Here is a 21,871-nt window from a genome sequence, read left to right on the forward strand (position 1 = left end):
AACTCATAGATCAACCCAGTAACGCAAATTTGTCAACAGCAGTTTGGGAAAAGTCTAAACCAGTACTACCCAAAGTTTGAATTGGTTCCCTGGAACATTAATGAAATGTTTTACTCATCTACCCAAAGTAGGTAAATAATGTTTTTATTGGTTTTTCTCAACCTATATATATATATATATATATATATATATATATATATGCCTTAACAGAAGTTTGAAGTGTAAGGGATAAAGGACACAAACTTTTCAACTATTTGGCTTTGGAACCAACTACTTGTGTCGTATATGACATTATTTACAATCTTCAATTGGAATCCCAGCTAAATTTGAAATGAAACCGATTTCATAGTTGAATATTCATTAATGCTATAAGCAATCCCATATTTGTCTCTTTAGTAATCCCTGATTCAAATAAGGTAGCACTACTTGAAAATGTAAAAACATATGAGAAACAATAGTGAGATGTTTAAGACCGAGAGTAGTCTGTGCATAGGGAAGTATTAACACTCCCACTTCAGTGCCAGTAGCTGGAAGTGAATGACGAAGAGCATTAGTTCTCTACTTCACAGTTTCTCCAAGATGAGCCTATAGTATGGTATAAACTATAAAAACAAACTGTTGAGCTTGCTGAGAAAATATTTATATATAGTGCACCTATTAACATGCTTGACCAATTGCTACCCTCTATAATAGCCAAATCCAAGAATCCACAACATGTGCTTCCTCTAACCAGGGTAACACATAAAATCTAAATCTCACTAAGTAGCATGACCAACATATGAAATAAGTCGATTTTGGTAGAACACTTTCATTAAATATGAAGGAGTATTTACTAACAATGCTGAGAACAAGCACAGAGCAAACGTTTGCACATCATATTTGTAAAGTAAATAGACCTGCTTTAAACCCTACACATGGGGTAGTTGGTAGTTGGTAATTATAATTTATTTCATAAATTTCATCACCATAAAGCTAGGTCCTTTTTCCCTTTTTTTTTAAAAACCATTTTACCCACTTCATATAACTTATATAAGAGGTAGAATTTTGGCTGCCACATTGAATGTCGAGCACAGCACCTTAATCACCTTTTCAGCTTGCAATAGGAGGCTGCATAAGCAGTCACTAATTATTTACAAAGTAAATACTTTTGTATCTAGAGAAGCTCCCACTCAGTTTCATTGAAATCATTAGTTGTGGTTTTCTTCCTGTTCACCAGAGGCGTTGAACTCTCAGCCGTTGCTTTACTTATTTTTCCATCAGACCCATGCCAAACTGCCAGCTGCTCATACTCATGCTTCCTTGCCGACCTTATTCTTGAAGAAAAGGCTTCCTGAATCTTTTTCTGAAAAAGAAAAATGTGCAATTAGAAGTAATTACACACATACACACACATACACATAGCGAGAGAGAGTACCTTGTACGGCCTGCGTTTGCCTTCCTTGTGAGGAACAAAATGAAGTTCATCTCCATCCACAAGAATACAGGTTTCCTCAAGCTTTACCTTAGCATCTTGTTGGGTGGTCTCCACTCCCCGTTCAGAAACAGTACTACTCTCAAGTGCCTCCAAACTCCAGTCATCTGATCTTCCTGCAAATTTTGTAACATGTAAAAATAAGCAATATGAAACAGATCGAGATGCCTCATTGATCCATTTTCAACAACATCAACAAACTCTTCCTCCTTATCTTAATAACAAGGAGGAGAAGATTCATATAAAGCATCCAGATGAAATGTAATAATACCTGGATGAGACACAAAAACCTCCTTATCAGCAACTTCATTGTACTGTACTAAATCCAGCGAGGAACCAAAAAGAGAAATCGCCCCATTGTTTGTACAAATGTCCACAGCTGCAAAAACCATTAGTCAAAAGAAAGAAACCAGCAAATGGGAAGAAAAACAACAGCCAATTATGAACAAGGAAATAGTCACCATTTGACTCAGCTGAGAGGCCATCAGAGGATGGAGGTCTCATTTCTTTTCCTTCATTTCCAACAGAGTCAACCAAAAAAGTCATATCAGATGATGCACTATGCATTGAGTCATCATTTATATGTTCACTTGCATTTTCAACCTCATTACAACTTTCTGCTATGGAGTCAAACCTTCCAACTTCAACCAAAGCAGGGGCTGAAACTGTAACTGTCTGGTCACATGAAGCCCCCTGATTTTGATTTGAGAGTCCTGATGATGCTCTGCCCACGTCATTTATAGGTGCAATTTCCCCTGACATTTCAGTCTGTGGCAGTTTGTTATTTTCTGGAATTTCTTGGATACCAAGGTTTGACTTGTTATAGATATTCCCATCCCTATAATGTCCTGAAAATGCCTCAGAGCAAGTTCCTTTCACAGAATCCCCAGAAGATAGTTGACACAAATTATCTACATCACGAACAGCATGAAGAGATCTTGCACAGCCCACATTTTTATTCATACCAGAAATTACTTTTGAATCCTCAGCTTGTTTCCCAACATCAACCCTCAGAGGATCTTTTTTCATACCTACTTTTCGCCTTCTATAGATCCCAACATCAGAATAGCGTTCTCCAGGTAATTCAGAGGCTGGCACTTTCACAGGATCCTCTGAGGATGGGGGAGTAAAATCTTGCACGACATCTGAATAGAACCTTTTAACAGTTGCCCCAACATTCTGAACCTGATCCTCAACATATTTGACAGTGTCCTGTTCCAAAACAATAAAGATAATAATAACCTTAATGTTCAGGGAGGAATGAAACTAGCAAGCCCACCAGTTCAGATGAAGACAGTTGACTCAAACATATCCATGATAAATGGATACAAGCGATCTCATACAGATGATCATAGATCAACTCTCTTGACAAACGAATACTAAAGAAAAGAATCATATGAAGATCAAGTCAATTATGGTCAAAGTAGAAAGGATTGGTCTGGAAGTAGCAGCAGTACTTTTACAAGCAGCAGTCATAGGAGTAAGGGACTACTGCTGCTGATAAGCTGCTAGTTCTTAAGAGTCATAATTTGAACTCAGAATGTGGGGGACAGCTAAAGGCTAATTATCCAAAAAGACATACCTGGTACATTATTTCTTCCACCTCCAAGCACATAGCTTCAAACTTTTGATATATGTTCCCAACCCATTTTATACCTTTTGCATCCATTGTGATCATGCATAAACTTTGTTGGAACAGGTTTTTGGACTTCTTCCACTATAGTGTGGTAATGAAAAGGTTACAATTCTTTCAGGTCACACTGCAAGAACAGGAAAATTAGATGAAACATAGTTGAAGCTAAAAAGAAATGAATTAATCATGTTCTGCTAAGTGAACTATGATAATCTAACCACAGAAATATGTGATTACCATTAACCAAAAAAAAAAAAAATAAAATATCTTATCATGAAAAAGTGCACTATATAAACCTAATTCATAGTCTGAAGTGTATAACAAAAAAGGAAAAAATAGAATTTAAGAACTTCAGGAAAGCATAGATACATGTAGGCGGTAGCAACCATTTTCATAAAGACCCAGCTGACATAAAGTGGACAACCAGCAGAACAAATTGTAAGAATCTTGCCAATAAAAAAATATTAACAGGTCTACCAAATTTCCAGTTGCAAAGGAAAAGTATGCAACTTCAGATTGAAAATCATAGTGCATAGAAAAAAGTCACAATGGTTACTGAAAACAGAACCACAATTACTGTGTTCAAATATCAGCTAATCCATAAAAGGCAACACATTTAACTGGGATTGCTATGTTCAGAACAACTAATAGAATTTTCATAGATGACCCACAAAGTTTGAAATTTTGCAACAAGTCGTATAAAATTAAAACAAATCAGTAATTCTCTAAGTGAAACCATATCAATTCTCAATGACCTGTCCATACGCTCGTACTTTTTTTACTGATCGAGTCACGCTTCGGCCTTGACTTCCTCCCTTTTGCCAGTTTCACTAATGAAAACGGAGATTGACAAATAACACTTTGACTACGGGGAAAGATACACCTTCAACAGAGAAAAGACAACTCATATGCAGGAAAAGTCAAGATAAGCCTAACGGAACCAGAGTCGATGAACCACGAACTACTACTAACAAAGAAAGAGAGACTAATTACCTTACAACTCTGCCTATTCCGAAATCCATTACCTGCCTAATTCATCGATGCCAAGTCGGGGGAGAACCTTAAAGGCACATAGTCGACTTACCTTCGAACGAATAGGACCAAAAAAGAAAGAATACGTCCCTCATCGAGTGAAGCCTTCGGACATTCAGGACTTATAGCTTCAGGACTTAGCCCCTCAGGCCTTGCCGATTAGGCAGGAAAACTTAGATATGATTCTCAAGGCAACTTTTGAGCTCGTATGGGTATAAACTTACCCACAGGAGTGAAGCAATAGTCAAGACATGCAACACTAGCTGACAGGGATGCAGAGATAGCTTACTGTATATTCAAGGTAACATTAATGCTTTTAATTAAGTTTGTTAATGAGGGCACCATCCCCTGATATCACATATACAATCCACCAATAAGTTGCATGAATGTAACACTAGCATGCGGGAAGGGATAGCTAATTGTATTCAAGGTAACATCAATCCTTTTACTTTTACTCTTTTGATATATATATATATATATATATATATATAAGAACAATAATCCTTTTAATAAGGTTTTCTGATGGCACCATCCACTGATAAGGCTGATATTATATATACAATCCACTGTAAGTCACTTGGTGATTAAAAATGACAACAAATATTAATCTTGACGTCTTGGCTCTAAAAAATTGGTATCAAATGGACCAACATTGCAATTCCACCAGACAGGCCAAGTTTCAGCCTAATTAAGTTCAAAATAAATTGCTTGACCATTTGTCTCACAAAATAAAATAAAACATGTTCTAAACAACAAAAAGACTCCCAAAAGTTGATGCTAATAACTATTTGCAAGGATCACTTGCATAAGAAGCCAACCAAAATGATCAGATATCATGCCATTACTCTTAATCAGGATGCCTTGATTATTATTAAAAAATAAAAAATAAAAAATCAGGATGCCTCATAAATTCCTTAAAGATTGAAAGCTCAAAACTTTAGCCAAAATGATGAGGTATCATGCCATTAGCTATAATCAAGATGCCTCATAAGTGCTTTAAAGAATGCAAGTTCAAAACTTTAGACTTGCTGCAAATTTGCAAAGCCCAAAACACTAAACCTTATGAGATATTCATTCTTTTGCAGTAGGGCAGATACATGAAAAGGGTTTATAAAGAAATTTGTGGGGCAGACGTTTATTACATCACCATGCAAGAGGACTGTTGATGTCTCATATCCGATCATTATTATCTCGAAACAATATTAGCATTCATTCAAACAAAATTAAAAGAAAAAAAAGAACAAATAGCATATCTTTTTTCATGAAAAATTCAACCAACAATGGAAAAACTGTACATGAAAGCTCATTCACCAAGAACACCCACCTGAAAACAAAACTTCCGATCATCAAACCCTTCAAGTAATTTAACAAATTCAAACCGGAAGGTCAACCACTTCACCCCCAAAATCCCAAATTTTCTTCACCAATATAAATAAGACTAATTACCCAAAAACCAGAACCAAAACAACATTTTTTTTTTTTTAATCTCATCTTCAGCTATGTTTAGACATGATGATCAAAATAAGTCCACCAACAAAAAACAAAAGTTGTTTCAACAGATAAAAAAAAGTAAAGCACATGAAAATTTCAGTAACAGGATTATAGCTTACATGATATGCAAGACTGGATTTTGAATGAAACAAAGGAAATATGATCAAAAAATTAGAAACCCTTTTCCTTATTTAGCTGAAATTGAAGCTTCAAAACTTACGTGTTGTGAGAGATGGCGAAAACCCAGGCCACAAGCCAAAAGCCTGACAGAGATTTTGCATAAAACCCAAATTCAGTTCAGTTTTTATAGGACCAAACAAAATAATAGAAACAAAGCGTTTTAAAAAAAATAGAAATACTATGTCTAGGAGAGAGAAAGAGTTTTGTTTTAAAACAAATGGAAATACAATGTCTAGGAGAGAGAGAGAGAGAGAGAGAGAGAGAGAAACGTATAGACACAGTTCACTTGGGCTTCTTCAAGTCCTGTAAGATTGACACGTGTCTTTTTAAGAAAATTAGGATAGGCAAATCCTTCAAAAAAAATATTAAGATAGAGAAGTAAAGGGGCCAAAATATATTGGTAGGCCTTTCCAATTCGTTTTCACTTTTCCGGTGGGTGGGGTCCTCTCATTCTTGTTTGTTTTAGGTTTAATTCAGCTTTTCTTTGTTTAGAGTCTAAACTTGATCATGATTTATTTTTGTGTTTTTGGATTTCTTTTCCCCCACTTCTTTTCTTTTTTTGTCTGGTCAACTCCTTTCTATAATTTGTTTTTGGTAAGTTATGTTTTTTTTTTTTTTTGGGAATAATGTTAAGGGCATTACATATCTTATCTATAAATAATGGTCTCACCAATCACAAAAAAATTAATTAAGATATTTATCGATCATATTTATTTGAAAACTACTACATTTACAATATTTTTCTGATAAATCTTAAGTGACAGATTGTTACTAGTTTTAATTTGAACAAATTTTGAAATTACCTTTTTTTTTCCTCAATATCAGCCATTAACAACTTGCCATCTAATATTTGTTATGAAAATATTGTGGTCATAGTATTCCTTTATTTATTAACATACTTCTACTTTGTTTTGCATGTCCTTTTATTTTTATTAAATTTGGTAATAACTTTCAACTTTGTCTTTCTTTTACAATATAAGCTTATAAACCACATCAAGAACATTTAAACAAACATGTTATTATTATTATTATTATTACATTTATTTACAAGTTATTAAGAGTTTGGCATCCCATAATTTTTGGTAGTTTATTTGTTAAAGGTAAGATAAAAGTTAAATAAAAAAACAAAAAAAAAATGGGTGAATTTTTGTTGTTTATTTAGTAAAAGATGAGAAAAATGCCAAAAATTGGAAGCTAAACTAAAATGTCACATTTTCACAACATGAGTTCTTTTTAACAAAAAAATGTGTAAAAGACCAATGGAAAAAGTTTAACTTCAAACCTTTGGTTGAATCTCTCTCAACTCATTATATGGCGATTTATAAGATATCTATGTGTATTATCTAAACAAGTCAAATGACTCCTTAAAAAGTCATGCGACTAAAATAATCGTCACATAGTGGATTAGAAAAAGATAACTCCAAATTAGTTTGAAACCAAACTATTTTCATGCGTCTTTTACCCATTCAAGGGCAAGGTGTGTTTGGATGTCAAGATTTGAGCACATGGATTTGGATTTGGGTGATCAAAATTCAAATACCTTATTTGGATAGTTAAAAATTGGTCAAAGAGTTAGATTTGAGTCATTTGACAAATCCAACAAAGATTTTAAACTTTAAAATCTTTGAATTTGAAATAACTTTTAAATTCATAGAATTTTAGAATTCCATAAGACTTCAATATTTATAGATTTGGAATTAAGGTATTTCAAATTCATCACTTTAAAATTCAAATTCAAATCAAAATCCAAATTTAAGTATCCAAATGCAGGAAGGATAGTTGTGCATTTGAGTTATAAAAACAAAATCTTAGAGTAGGAATTTATAAACACAAAATCTTGTAATAAGCATTAAAGTATGATGCTGTTTTAGCTTTGAAGCAAGAAACTCGGATAATACACAGTTGTACAAATCGTCTAATTCCTTTGGCTTATTAGTTTCCCTTTCCCAACAGAGCTTTATGCAGGTGAAGAAATTAATTAGTCAAGCAATTTTTCAATTTAAAAAAGCAAAAGATAATTTAACAAGAGCGATGTGTATGGGTGTATATAAAAATTATACTCTTTTGAAGACATGGCTTATACTCCATGAAAGCACAAAAGCATTTTGCATCTATATTCACATGCATCCCACATCACGTCATCTTCGCAAGATTTATGTGCTACGTTGACTGATATTTCACATTTATGCCTTTTCTTTTCTTTTCTCCCTTCCTGTTCTCCAAGCATTTGGCCGCATCAAAGTTGTTGTAGTAATCCTAATAATAATAGAAATGGAATAACAATCTAAGGCAACTAGTATAGTGTAGATATTGCCATTCCATCATTGGGTACAATATACTCATGCCCAATAGTCAATACAACTGGAGCTAAGCTTGAGCAAATTTGTTTGCTATGGGAATTTTTTTTTTTTTTTTTTTTCTTTGCTGAATGTTTTCCATTGGAATCCTTTATACTTATTACGTATCTGTTTAAGAAGTACCATTAGCTAGTTTTGATCAATTCATCCTCGCTGTCTTTCCCTTCATTATGCACCACTATTGAAGTCCTAGTATCCTGGTACACAATATTCAGTTGCATTCTGTAACTTATGCTTCTTTTTGTCCTTTTTGTCTTAAACATAAGAAGGTTTCAGAGAATAATCTAATAACATTCAAACAAATCAAATAGAAATGGAGTATAGAGCAAGAACCGAAAAGGACATAGAAATTGGAAACTAAGAACAATGAGTGAGAGAGAGAGAGAGAGAGAGAGAGAGAACAAGATCTTCATACATACAGAAAAAAGGGCAGATCTTTCACAAAAAAGAGCACCTTCATAAAAAATAACCACCACTAGAATTCAACCAAATTTACTGGGAAATGCGTATAGACCACAAAAGGAGATAAAAACAAGAGTGACAACGCCAGAACAACTCCTTCAGACATCACTAATAGTTAAGCTTGGTGGTAAATCATTGGAATACGATTTACGAGTGATGGATTGGAGTGTTATAGTCGAAAAGGAAGGATGAAGACATATCTGGGAAAAGAAAGAGGCTTAATTATTGCCAGACTGCACTCAACTTCATTCTGATGTTAATGTAACTATAGATATAAGTTCATTTTGTCTACTTAAAAATTAGGATAATTTTAAACACCACTCAAAGGAAAGGCGGTTTGCATTCCCCATAAACTGGATCTTGTAAGAAACAAATAAATAAAATGACTCGCATCATCAAAGTTCAGTCTCTATCTAACTCCAAATTGTGTAGTATTTACCAGATATTTACCAGACCGTAGGAAATTTTGAAATGTAAGTACCTAAGCTATCACAAATCCCAAACCATTAAAACCAGGGAAGAATTTGAACACAAGTATAAAATATCAGTATCATAGACCATGTGACCCAGCTGCTTGAAAATCCCCAAAATCATCATCTGCTATATCCTGTTGGCTGTGACTTTCAGAAGAAGTTAGCTCTTTAGCCTCTTCTTTTGTTGATTCTGGGGACTCATCTTTGGAAGTTCCCTCAAGATTGAAATTTGGTGGCCCATTTGTTGGAGACTTCTGGACAGTAACAGCAGGAGAAAGTGGTGCTGGGGGAGGAGGTGGTGGTTTGATCGGAATTATGGACTCTTTCCGGTTACCCTTTTCCTCCGAGGAATTGTTCAAACTCTGGTCAAAAAATTTTGACTTCACACAACTACCACTTTTCTGTTGACATTAAAAAAGGGTTAAATTCAACCAAAATAATGAAAATTCGACATTATTCATTCAATATAACAGTCAAATGAAAATGACACTCACGTTGCTCTTCAGTTGGAGCACAAGAGTCTCGCCATCTTTTAAACTGTAATCTACTGAAGAAGCCTGCTGGTAATGTTGTTCCATCTCTTCTGCAGTTTTCTTTTTGTTCAGATATCTTCAAGACAATTTAGGATGAATCAGTTTTACTCATTGAAATTGATCTTCTAAGCCAGCATGAATTAAGAAACCAGCAGTTCAAACACATTTGAAGATAAAAAGCATAGGATAAAAAGGCAAAAATTGCATATAGTAGATAGGAAGATACTTCATGTGATCATGCAGGGCTGCTTGGAAATCATAAGCTTCTGTTCTTTCTCGAAACCCTAAGCCAATGAAAGCATGCCGAAGACGACCACCTGCATAACCTCAAGATGAATGAGGAGCATAATAAAAAAGATCATGAAAAAAAGAATGAAGTACAGAGCAAAGACACATATAGCATCAAAAATAGAGGGGTCAAACATTTTTCAAATGGGCATCAAGATCACTATATTTGATGTTCAGTTCTTTTATGAGGATTTGAGAGGGCTTAAAGCCTATTATTTTCACTTGGGAAGAGTACCTTAGGATGCTAAAGTACCACGGAAGGTTTTTTTTGGGCTCGGGTAGCCACCATGGGAAATATTTTAATAGTTGATAACCTGATTAAAAGGAACATTATTATAGAATATGGTTATTCCATATGTAAACTACAGTGGCAAAGCAGTTGGTTTCTTGTTATTACGTTGTCCATTGCATGCAGGATCAAGCATGTGTTAACCTTTTTTTTCTTTTTTTCCTCTGTTCTTTGGGATTCATTAGGGGATGACAAAAAAGGTAGTTGAGCAGTTGAAGGCCTTCTTTGTTGAAAGGGATGCATGGTCACCATAAAGGTTTTTTGATATTGAGTGTTGTCCCCATTAATATTATGTGGACTATTTGGCCTGAATGAAATACCTGGACTTTCAACAGAAAGGATTCAGTGAACAAGTTAAAACCTTTGTTTGTACAATCTTCATATTAACTGATGACTGCTTTGGGCAGTCTACCATCTTCTTCTCTGGATTTTCTTGATTTTTCAAAATGCTTATCGTAATTTTTAAGGTTCTCTTGTATAATTCCTGTATATTTGAGGACAGCACTCCCTTTAAATTTTTATATAAGTTCTTACTAATCAAAAAGAAAAATCACAGAAAAGATCATATTTTCTAAAAGGCAGGGTTAACAGTTGCGAAAAGCATACAAATCAACACAAATGGCTAATATCGAACTGAATTTAATATTTGATTCCTAAACCTATGACCCTACACTAAAAGGATATTAGTACAGAAAATAAAAATATTCAACTATTGATAGTAGCAGCCCCATGTATGTAGCAGGCAATGAGCGATGCCTCTTTAACAAATCTGTTTATTCTTAAAAACACCAAGATCAGGTAAAGGCAGGTTCTCATGCTGAGTGGTGGTAGGCATAGTGATTATGGTAGAAGAATCATTTTACTGTAGTGACAAGCCTTGACTCCTTTTTATTGTTTTTCCTCACCTTTTATCTCCTATTCTTTCCTCTAAAGGTTGCCTTTTCTTTTCTTTGGGTGGTGATGCAAAATGCACAAAGAAAATTTTATTTTTAGTTTTGTTTAATTTTAGGTGTCAATTGGATTTTATTTTAGGTATTATTAGTTAATTAGGTTATTCATATTTTATTTAATTTCCCAGAGTCAGGTTTATTTTTGTAATGTAATAATTGAATTTTCCAGGGTCAATTAAAATTACGATTAAGTCCTAGTAGTCTACATAAATAGACTATTGTACTCCAATGGAGACAAGTTGACAGTTTGCTCCATTAATAAAATTTTAGACAAAATTCTCTCAATGGTATGGTGTGAATTCCAACCAACCGTAGGTGCTAATCCCTAGGTTTTTTCTTTCTTGCTTGGTGACGGAGCTAAGCAAGCCTAGATACGGATTCCTTGGTCATTTTATTTTCTGTTCTTCAATTTACGGTGTTGCATTAGTTTTGGTTGGTACTGCATCAGGTGGGGTGGGGGAGGGGGGGAAATCTAACTTGAGATTCTTTTTTAAAAAAATTATTTATTTTAAAAAATAAGTATGTAACTCGAAATTCAGTTATGAATGGAAAACAGAAATTTAGACAATCATTTCAATTTTTGTAATGGCTAAATAGTCAAATGGTATAACTATTCAGTAAAAAAGAAAAAGAAAAATAAAGAAACAAGAGGCATAGTTGCTTACCAATGTTCTCTTCTATGCGAAGAACAAAATATCTGCCAGAGAAAGAATTATTATTTAGACATCCTACAGTTGCTGAATAATAATATTAACATTTAGAAAATGTAACTGCACTGTCCAACATTTATAGTCCAACAAAGATGGGCTTTAACTTCAGTGAGAAAAAGAATCAACCTGCTGCTATCAATTACAGGTTCCACTGGATGTGGCTCACCATTTCTCAAAAAAGCCCGAGCATATAGTTCACCTATTTCAGATATATAAGATTATTGTTGAACAAATAATAGTTATTTCTGAGGTATATGAACCTTACAGGTTGCTCCTTTAGCAAATTAAATATGATCTTACCTGTGGCCTTGTCTTCAAGTCTGATAATGCATTCTTCTCCCTTGCTAATAACTTTCAACATGCCCTCCCATGCCCATTTGTTGACATCCCACTCATCAGCCCTGAAAATGAACATCAGAGGCATAAACATTGATCCCCATTTTTTGACAAGAATGGGACAAAGCATAACACGAAGTAATTTAGCTTCTTTAAGCACTGAAAAACAGTAGAAATTTCAATATATCAAAGATCCTTTAGATATTAGGCATCACATTTTAACAAGTTAAGAAAAAAACCTGTAGGAAGCTGCACTTTTCCTTGGTGGAATCTACAAAACAGAAAAAACAACATAACAATAAACTTAACAGAACAATATTTCAAAGTCATCCATATCAAAACTAAAAGAGAAATTCCTAGTAATTTAAGTGTCATATAGAACTAAGAAACTGTTATGTACATACAAATTTGATTTCAAACACAAGATGATATTTGTCTCTCTGCGTCATCTGTTCTAAATTATATGGAAGTGCAGACTTAGTGAATGCAGTAGTGATCTCATAACTAAAAGCCTAAGATCTTTAACAAGTAACTCAATACCCAAAACCCTGTCTGATTCATGGAACAACCTAAACATAACTAATCTAGCAAACAATAGTCAACGTAAATAAAAGCTAAAGAATACCACATGTATCACAAGGGCATAGATTTCTTGTAACCAATCCCAAATTCATTGTCACAACAGTTGTTTTAACAACTTAAAACCTCTTCTTCACCCAACAATACTAAAAATAAACAGTTCAAAACACAATCTTGATCAGTGACATTGATAATCATCAAGAATTAAAACAAAAATCCTATTGATTCCCAAGTAACCCTTTAACAAAAAAACAACATTTTTTTTAAAAGGTCAATGAATTACAACAATGCAATTGATTTCAAAGAAAACCCATTAACAAAACTACACAGGAACAACAAACCCAGTGAATTATAAAGAAATTAAACTGAATTAAAGGAAACCCATTTACAAAATCAAAACACAAATAACAGAAAACCCAATGCTTCACGACAAAAATGCTATTGATTTCAACAAAACCCAGATTGAGAAATACAAAAAGAGTAGAGAAAAAAGCACAGATTTTGACTTACTATGTAGACGTAACATTCAGGGACTTGGAAGAGAATAAGCTCTATTGCTTCAGTTTCTTCATTCACATCCACGCTTTCATCACCCGTAGATTTCTTCTCCTCCTCTTTTTCCATGAGAGAGAGAGGTTCAAATTGATAGAAGAGAAATGAGAAATTGAATATGGGTTTGGGATCTGAAGCTAAACTTTGGGGGGACTAGATTGTAATTTGGTGAAATTCTTTTGGTTTTTTTAGGAACGTTGAGAAAGTTTTACAGGAAGGAAGAAGGTCGGTTTCAGTCACCCAAATTCTCAGAACAAGGACGAAGCAGCAAAGAAAGGAGTAGTGCCTCAGTGTTTTACACCACGATTATTTAGAGCCGTTTGATCACATTACTTTTTGTTATCAGAGACTGTGTCTCATGGGACTTGTTGATTGAAAAAAAGTCGTGCAAGGGACGGTCTGGATCTTTGATGGAGTCAATATCTGGATTTTGGTGGATTGGTTTACTTTATTTTTATAAAAATAAAAAAATAAAAACGATAAAGGTTTGCTTGATTTTCAAGGAAAAGAAAGCTTTTGATTATAGGGGAATATCCACTGGAATAGCTATGATTTGGTTGTTGGATTAATGGAATAGATGGATTGGAAGAAATAGATGCAAAACCAAAAGTTTTTTTTCTTTCTTTTTTTTTAAAAGCAAATTGATGAAGGTCTTATGGATGAGTTAGGTTAGCTAACTTCTAAATTTTTTCTTCTAAAAAAATTGTTAGCTAACTCGGGGTTTTTTTTTTTTTTTTTTTTTTTTTTTTTTTTTTTTTTTGGGGGGGGAGAGAAAACAGGATTGAAATTTTATTAAAGCATAGTTAAATCAAAACTACAACATTTGCAATGTCTGGTGGAGTATCTCCATCTCCATATAGACCCAAAAGTAAAACCTCAACTTTTGGGGTATTTTATACATACATTTTTTATAAGAAAAAAGTTTGGTTCATATTTGGAGTTATCTTATTCCAATCTACTAGTATGATATAATTTTTTTTTTTTTTTTGGGTTTTATTTTTACAAATGAGAGTATCCAAACATTTTCGAGTATCTTTTATGTATATACAATCCCCTTCTACCACATGCACTAAGTTTTTATAAGGAGAAATCCTTTAAGGGTGGCTCCAAGATGCTAGCAAGGAGGTTTTGAATCCAAATCCTATGGACATCACGAGATACTACGAAATATGTATTACTAAACTAATCTCTTGGGGTTTAATATGTGGTAGTTGAAGAGACCATTTATATAAAAATTTAGTAACATAACTTCTTTAATGAATGATGTGACCTATTTAAAAATAATAGTTTTAATATTTTGCTATATAATAGATTGGAAAAAAATAGTTTCAAACATATTATGAGCCAAATTTCTATCCATTTTATATACATTATATACATAAATATTGTATAATCCGACTCTTCTTGGACATTTAAAATAAGGGTATTGATTTAATTAAGAGTTTTTTTAAAATTTTTTTACCAAATATAAATATTAGAAATTAAAATTGATTTTGTAGAGGGGAAAAAGTTCTTTTTTTCACTCAAAATTATGAAGAACAAAATGAAAAATAATAAGGAAAACGCGTCAATTTTGCGTGCGTTTGGATTGGGCGTTTTGTCCAATTCGTGCGTCTGCGTTTTTTTAGTGGGTCCCATAGATTATATTCATGGACCCACAAAAATTAGCAAAACACAGATTTTTAGGTAAATTTAGGTCCACAGTACTATTCACACTTTTAAAAATTATTTTGCTACATTATTTTCAATAATAAATTTTCAGTTTTCAACAAATAAGCGGTATATATCCAAATACAACCTTTATTGCTTTTTCATTAGTTATTTTCAATATGATGTAACTGAGAATGAATTTTCTTTCCATGTAAAAAATGTTATTTTCGTTGCTACACGTGCCCATTAACTATCGAAAGCGGTACGAAAATGAACATCATCACACCAGAAAAATATCAAATGCGTCTCAACTAAAATTATGTTCCAAAGTCCAATAAATTTGCTTACAAGTTACAACACGCATCACTTTCTCAAAAAAAAAAAAAAAAGTTACAACACGCCTCAAGTTCTGTCCAACTAGGTAATACCCAAATACAGCTCAAGAAACAAACTTGATGCCGTAAAAAATATGTATCCTTGAGAGAGTTTTCAGTAGAGTTCTCAATTTACAAACATAATATAAAGAGCTAACAAAGCAATCTGATGCCAACTAAACAAGCAAGAAAACTCACTTGTCATTCTGTGAAGTACATTTAACAATAGGGACTCAAGGAACAAACAAAATGTTAAATGAATAACCCTCAGAAGTAGGTTCAAGGCACATATGTTCCATGATGTCAAACTTGTATATTTATGCAGTTAAGCTGTGGCCCTTAGACTTGGAGCCAATAGATTCTCAATTGGAGCTAAATGTGATGGGTTAATGAGGCACCGTTGCAGTCACTGTCCTGTGTCTTGGGTCAGTGAGAACTGTGTGTACATTAACAAATCCAGCTTCTCTCAATGTTGCTTCCAGATCATTCAGGTAGTATTCATCTAGGAATGGTTCAGTGCTCTTCATCAATGTGAACAGAACTGGAGACAATTCCTACAATAGATGAAAAACCATAAGACATAGACCCTAAGATTATTGATGAACTTAAAATTAATCAATGCCACCAAAGTATGCCGGTTTCTATGGCATGCTGAGGTTCAAGTAAACTTTCATAATGTTTTGAGCTTCCAAAATTTTTTGGCAATTTTTTCAACACTTTTTAGTCTCAAGATTCCAAATAACTATTCAAAATCTTCCAGTTAAAGATTGAGTAAACTCCTGTGTTTCGATTACTTTCCTTTCTAATAGAAAATATTGTAGAAAGAAATATAAAATTTTGTATTCTTAAATTAAGTTTGTTATGCAAAGATTTACTATACTAAACTGCCGTAATAGAAACAGAATCATATTAGAAGAATTGAGATCATACCTGAAGGATCTTTGACTTTGGCTGCACAGAGAGCAAAACTAAAATGAGTGATGTTATAGCAGTAGAACCCATTAGTAAGAATTAAGGATTTATGATATGAAAATTTACTGAATTATCTGTCAAGGCAACTGTGCCTCCTGGTCGAAGGAGACGGAATGCTTCCTTCACTAAATTGACTATTGCATTTTCAGGACATTCATGAAGCTGCATAGAAATTAGGGAGTCAGAAGCATATGTATCTGCAAATATTTCTTATGATGAGGAGCTTTACAGAAAGCAAGTCAAACAGATTTTTAGAGCACTTTATTTTTTTTTCAAGGAAATTTTCAAGTACCCATGATCTTACGTTCTGTAAACTAGATAGGAGCATTCCCTCAGTTAAATGGGTGATTATTGTACATTCTGAAATGATTTTTCTGGTTATCCACCTCATGGGGAGCATCCGTTGCAATTCTTTCAGGACGTTGGACATAGATTCTTCAGCACATCAGAATGTATTTTTGGTAATATAAATTTAGAGTTGTCTGTCAGTACTACACAAAGCTCAGGAATATTTATATCCAAGACTCAAGTTCAATTGTAAGGCTTTACTACTTGTTATCTTACAAAAGTTTATTGCGATTTGTAATGAAACAAAATAAAAATATAAAAATGAGAAGTAGACTAAGTAAGTTTTCCTCCAGAATTGCAAAGGCCAATCTCAGCACCCATAAAGGTCCACCTTTGCCAAAGAAGTTCTAAGCAAGTTTTCCTCCAGAACCTAAGATTATTCAATGCAAGCCCCCTTTTGTACATGGAAGAGTCACCCTCTATCATTATAGGGGGCATCCCAGGTATAAAAGATTCCCAAGACCTTGATGTAGAGCAATTGCTTTACCTTTTATATCACTTTTAAAAATTTGCAAATCATAAGAAAGGTATGGAACCCTCAGGGTTCAGTTTCACATGAACCATCAACAATTTCATAATCCTATGGTTTAGGTCTCCTAAAATATGTCTTTTAGAATTGTGCTAGAGTCTTACAACTATTGTACTTCACATCCATTACTCTCTGTCTCTCTCTCATATAAAGACATGCATATGGACATAATTTAGGTCAATAACTGGTAACAAACTGAGCAAGAACCGGAAAATAGCTACATATTGTAATTTGTTCTAGATGTCTACTTTTTTGTATTGAATAGGAATGAGTTACCTTTACTGAAAGCTTCCATTTAGCACGTTTAAGAATATAAGAGAAAAGGCTATCATTTAAATTGACACAACACTAGAACTACGTTCAATGTGGTTCTGAATCTTACATGGGTTTCAATAGTACGACTCTCCTAACAAGTCTAACCTAGCCTTTTTGTTTGCTATCATCCCTCTCTCAAATCTAAAAAGGCATATATGACTTTTTAGATTACACCAACAGTGCTTTAAGTTCTACAATTCTTGTTAACTACAAAAACAGGATATTCATATTTCACCAATAAAAACTAAGCAGAATTGTTGAAAACTCAAGACAGATACTAGGTAGACAACAACGCATACCACATAAGCCATGGAAACAAGGTCAAAGGAGTTGGACAACAAGCCTGTGTCTTCCCCTTTTGCATGAATCCAGATTATTGGATTCTTTCTTGGGGATCTTTTCTTTTCCTTAAATTGAGCTACAGCAAGAAAGTAAGGTGACAAATCTAGACCCTGCAGCAAATGTATCAAGACATAACTTAAGCTCAATAGTGACATATAAATTATTACAAATTTCAATATTATAGTTAATTGAAATATCACTTCCAGATTGAAAATTGTACTCACTGTGACTTTAGCTGATGGAAAGTTGTCAGCAAGATAGCCTGTGCTGACACCAACTGAGCATCCAACATCTAAGATGTCCCTGATCGTGGAATTTCCGGAGTACTGCAGATGATGCTGCTCAATTGCTTGAAGCCAATTTCCACGTATTATTTCATTAGCTTCATCTAAGGAAGAAGCATCAGGTATTGCTCGTCTTGCCATTGACATTGTTGCAGCCTCTGCTTCTGCCGCAGCCTGCCAATAGATGAGCAATGTTTTTAAGGATTATCCTGTATTTGAACTATCTTATTTTTCAAACTGATAATAGCTCATTATACAACTTCATTTACATAATTTCCTTTATAAAAATTATATTAGCAGCAAGAGGGTCTCAGTGTAATAGTAAAGGTAGGTACATATTGTCACTAACAAGAACTTAATCATTTTGACAGAACATAAGCAAATGGTAAGTTAATAAGCATCGTTCATGTAGGGACAATAATTTTGAATTTCTAATCAAACCTGTGAAATGGCATTATATGAAAAAAAATAATAATAATAAAACATGTAATTCAGTGGAAAATCCCACCAATCTTAAACAGAAATACTGTATGTGATTCACTCTAAAAGCAGGAGACACCAAGCTAAAAGAGACCCCATTTGTCCCTTGAAAGAGAATTGAAGCTTTTTTACATGAACATATCTAAGGGACACATATTTGGCCGTATGCAAACATGTTGACAAGCCCAACCAACAAACTCTGAAAAGTGAAAACATAGAGCATCAGCATAAGTATATATTATTATATATGTGATTCTCTCTTTTCCTTTTCATTCATTCATTTCATCTCTCTCCTATCCTCATAATTACTATAAGGCTGTAGAGTAATTTTAGGATTCTATTGATTTGTTAGTACCATAAAAAGTCAATTCTATGAACCCACCCTCTTGGACATAAGTCAATAGATTCAATTGAGTATTCCCGAAAATTCTAAGTGTGATGTGCGTATAAGCGCATCAAAGTACAAAACCAGGCAAGGCTTCTAGTACCCATGTTAGGTGGATGAAACTGTTTTCTGCAATATGAAAGAGTTTAGAACATTATACTGAACTGATTAGGTACTAATTTGGGTCCACTAAACTCATCCTTCAGAGCAAACAGAACTAATCCAAAACATACAAAATACAAGTGAATGTTTTCCAATTGTCAAATAGAGAAGTACAAACATATAAACAAGCTCAGAATAAAGTTCAAAATTTTACCAGCCATGAAAGGTTGCCCTCATCATATGCATGAAAAGGATTCAGGTAATCTGTACAATAAACGGTCACTTTAGATATTTTTAGAATGTAAGCAGTCACTTCATAATTAACTGGTTGAATTAGAATAAAGATGACTAGCAAGTGATAGCTCCTTCATCGCCCACTCCCTTACATTAACAACGACACTGATGATAATAATAATTAATAAGATGATAACTATTATTCCAAAAGTTTACACTATTAGGAAATGTCGAATTTAATAATTTAATCTAACACTCTCCATTTACATGTAGGCCTAAACTGTCCTTATTAAGTAAGGTTCACCATCGCATTATTTAGTACAGGGGTCACTCCACTGAATAAGTGTTGTGAGGTGTGGAGATAAGAGCCGGGTTCAAGTCTCCACAAGAGAGGGTAAGGTTCAACACGTGGGATTTTTTTTTTTTTAATTTTTTTTTTTAAATGAGGGTAAGGTGAAGATGGGGTTTGAACCCAAAATTAATAAATAGAAAATTTAATCATATAATTTAATTTAACAGGAAAGAAAAACTGATAAATGCCAAACGGAAAAGAAATTGGGCATTGATGAAATAGAGAATTACAATCTGGGTATACAAGTGAAGGGTTCTGAACGCGCTCCAACTCCTTATATACATCTGATTCTAGAATCTCCTTTGTCATTTCCCTCCATGGAATGTTCTTCTTCTCAGCTGTACTGTTTCACCCACATCCCAAAATCACTTCCAAAACCCAAGAAAATAAGTGTATGCGACTCTGAGTGTGTGTGTGAGAGAGAGACAGAGAGAGAGACCTGATGAGGACATTTCTAGCCCCGAGCTTGAGCAGAGAGTAGAGGGGCTTGAAGGAAATGATAGTTCGAACAAGACGAGAGAGTGGGGTCTGACCAGCCCACTTGGGGCTCTCTAACTGTCCCTCCTCGTACTCGTATGAAGCTGCCATTGCAACCATCCCAGTCCCATAGCCTCTTCTACTTCTTGGTCTTCTTCTTGCATGGCTTTTGACTGAGCTAAGAGATAGGTTGTGAGTAGGTGCACACAATGCCATTGGAGACTAAAGAGTCAAGAGAGACACAGACAGAGAGAGTGAGAAACAGAGGAATGGAAGTAACGGACTAACGGTAATTCTTGACTGTAACAGATGAAGACTAAGCTTATCTGATATCCTCTAGTCCATCTATGATATCACTCCACGTGGATTTTTTAATAATATTATTGAACTAATATTTATTAAAAATCCACGTGGAGTGATATCATAGGTGGACTAGAGATTATGAGGTGAAGGAGGATCTTATGGATATCATATCGCAAGTCATATAAAATTAGGGGTGTCAATATTCGACCCAACCTGCGAACACGACACGAACCCAATACGGGTTTTTTCGGGTTAGGATTGGGCCTTAATGAGTTTGGGTCATAAACGGGTCGACCCGAAAGCGACACGATAAGATCATAAGCGGGTCAACCCACGTAACCCGCAATAGACACGTTTGAGATACCAATTTATTTGTGTCAACCCGAAATGACCCACTTAACACAACCCGTTTAACTCGTATAACAAATAAATATTTATTTTATTTTAGATTTGTCAAATACCTTTTATATCTAACATATATTTTAAATTTAGAAAAAAAAAGTGAGTAATTATAAAAATTTACAAGGAATATAATTGGAAATTGAAACTTAGCATTTGACGAGTTTCAAGGATATTATATTTTTGTTAAACTATGTTATTTTATTTTTGTTAAACTTTGTTATTTTGAATTTGGATTGAAGTGAAAAGAACTTATTTCTAGATGAATGTTATATTTCTGTTGAATTATATTATTTTGAATGTGGGTTGAAGACTTGAAGTGTATGCATTACTTTTTAGGATGTAAAAAAATTATTTCTACATAGATGTTATATTTAATATTATGCAGGTTGAAATGGGTTGTGCTACATTCGTGTCAACCTAACACGACTCATTTATTAAGTGTGTCAAATGGGTTGGGTCAGGTCAACCCGCCTTATTAACAGGTCGGGTTAGGGTTGAAGGATCATGACACGATTATTAAATGAGTCGGGTTAGGGTTGAGTTATTTAGTCAAATACCCCTACCTCGACACGATACGAACCCGACACGCTAACCCGAATTGACACCCCTATATAAAATGCATCAATTATTAGTATTCTACACATTACTCAAACATTTTTTTATTTTCCTCTCAAAAAAAAAAAAAAAAAAAAAACCCTTTTTTATTTCACAATTTTTCATTATTGGTGAGGTGGCATTTTATTCAAAACCCACTTTTAAGTTTGTAATTGTTAATGAAAAATTCTATTGCACATACTTTTTTTTGAAATCATTTTATTAAAAGATGATTTCAATTAAAAATGATTTCACAATTTTTACTAAACTTGTATTTTATTTTAAACAATTTTAGTCCATGTAATTTTGTGTGTACAGTAAGTGTAGTGTAATAAGAAATGTGTGATTGTCATTACCCTATTATTAATATTATTTCTTTTGAAGTTATCAAT

The 21,871-nt window shown here is 33.8% G+C and overlaps 3 protein-coding genes across 5 annotated transcripts; all 3 read right to left on the minus strand.

Moving 5' to 3' along the window:
- Positions 1–779: 779 nt before the first annotated feature.
- On the minus strand, positions 780–6,017 carry LOC126695670 (uncharacterized). Of its 3 annotated transcripts, XM_050392499.1 has the most exons (7): positions 5,848–6,017; positions 3,474–3,509; positions 3,054–3,231; positions 1,933–2,683; positions 1,743–1,850; positions 1,415–1,587; positions 780–1,342 (listed from the first exon to the last, which is right to left on the minus strand). In XM_050392499.1, the coding sequence occupies exons 3-7, from the start codon at positions 3,147–3,149 to the stop codon at positions 1,154–1,156; spliced, it is 1,317 nt and encodes a 438-aa protein (XP_050248456.1). In that variant the 5' UTR covers positions 3,150–3,231; positions 3,474–3,509; positions 5,848–6,017; the 3' UTR covers positions 780–1,153. The 3 variants fall into 3 exon arrangements, with proteins under 3 accessions (XP_050248456.1, XP_050248455.1, XP_050248457.1); XM_050392498.1 differs by lacking the exon at positions 3,474–3,509; XM_050392500.1 differs by lacking the exons at positions 3,474–3,509; positions 5,848–6,017 and adding an exon at positions 5,461–5,781.
- Positions 6,018–8,950: 2,933 nt separating this feature from the next.
- LOC126695672 (uncharacterized) lies at positions 8,951–13,692 on the minus strand. The gene is made up of 8 exons (XM_050392502.1): positions 13,295–13,692; positions 12,445–12,476; positions 12,170–12,270; positions 11,996–12,068; positions 11,825–11,856; positions 9,859–9,949; positions 9,594–9,708; positions 8,951–9,500 (listed from the first exon to the last, which is right to left on the minus strand). The coding sequence occupies exons 1-8, from the start codon at positions 13,406–13,408 to the stop codon at positions 9,177–9,179; spliced, it is 882 nt and encodes a 293-aa protein (XP_050248459.1). The 5' UTR covers positions 13,409–13,692; the 3' UTR covers positions 8,951–9,176.
- Positions 13,693–15,280: 1,588 nt separating this feature from the next.
- On the minus strand, positions 15,281–20,483 carry LOC126695671 (uncharacterized). The gene is made up of 8 exons (XM_050392501.1): positions 20,143–20,483; positions 19,934–20,046; positions 19,332–19,381; positions 18,091–18,324; positions 17,824–17,976; positions 16,399–16,494; positions 16,291–16,311; positions 15,281–15,914 (listed from the first exon to the last, which is right to left on the minus strand). The coding sequence occupies exons 1-8, from the start codon at positions 20,394–20,396 to the stop codon at positions 15,747–15,749; spliced, it is 1,089 nt and encodes a 362-aa protein (XP_050248458.1). The 5' UTR covers positions 20,397–20,483; the 3' UTR covers positions 15,281–15,746.
- Positions 20,484–21,871: the final 1,388 nt, after the last annotated feature.

The sequence above is a fragment of the Quercus robur genome, chromosome 8 (genome assembly GCF_932294415.1).
Source record: "Quercus robur chromosome 8, dhQueRobu3.1, whole genome shotgun sequence".
Taxonomy (NCBI): domain Eukaryota; kingdom Viridiplantae; phylum Streptophyta; class Magnoliopsida; order Fagales; family Fagaceae; genus Quercus; species Quercus robur.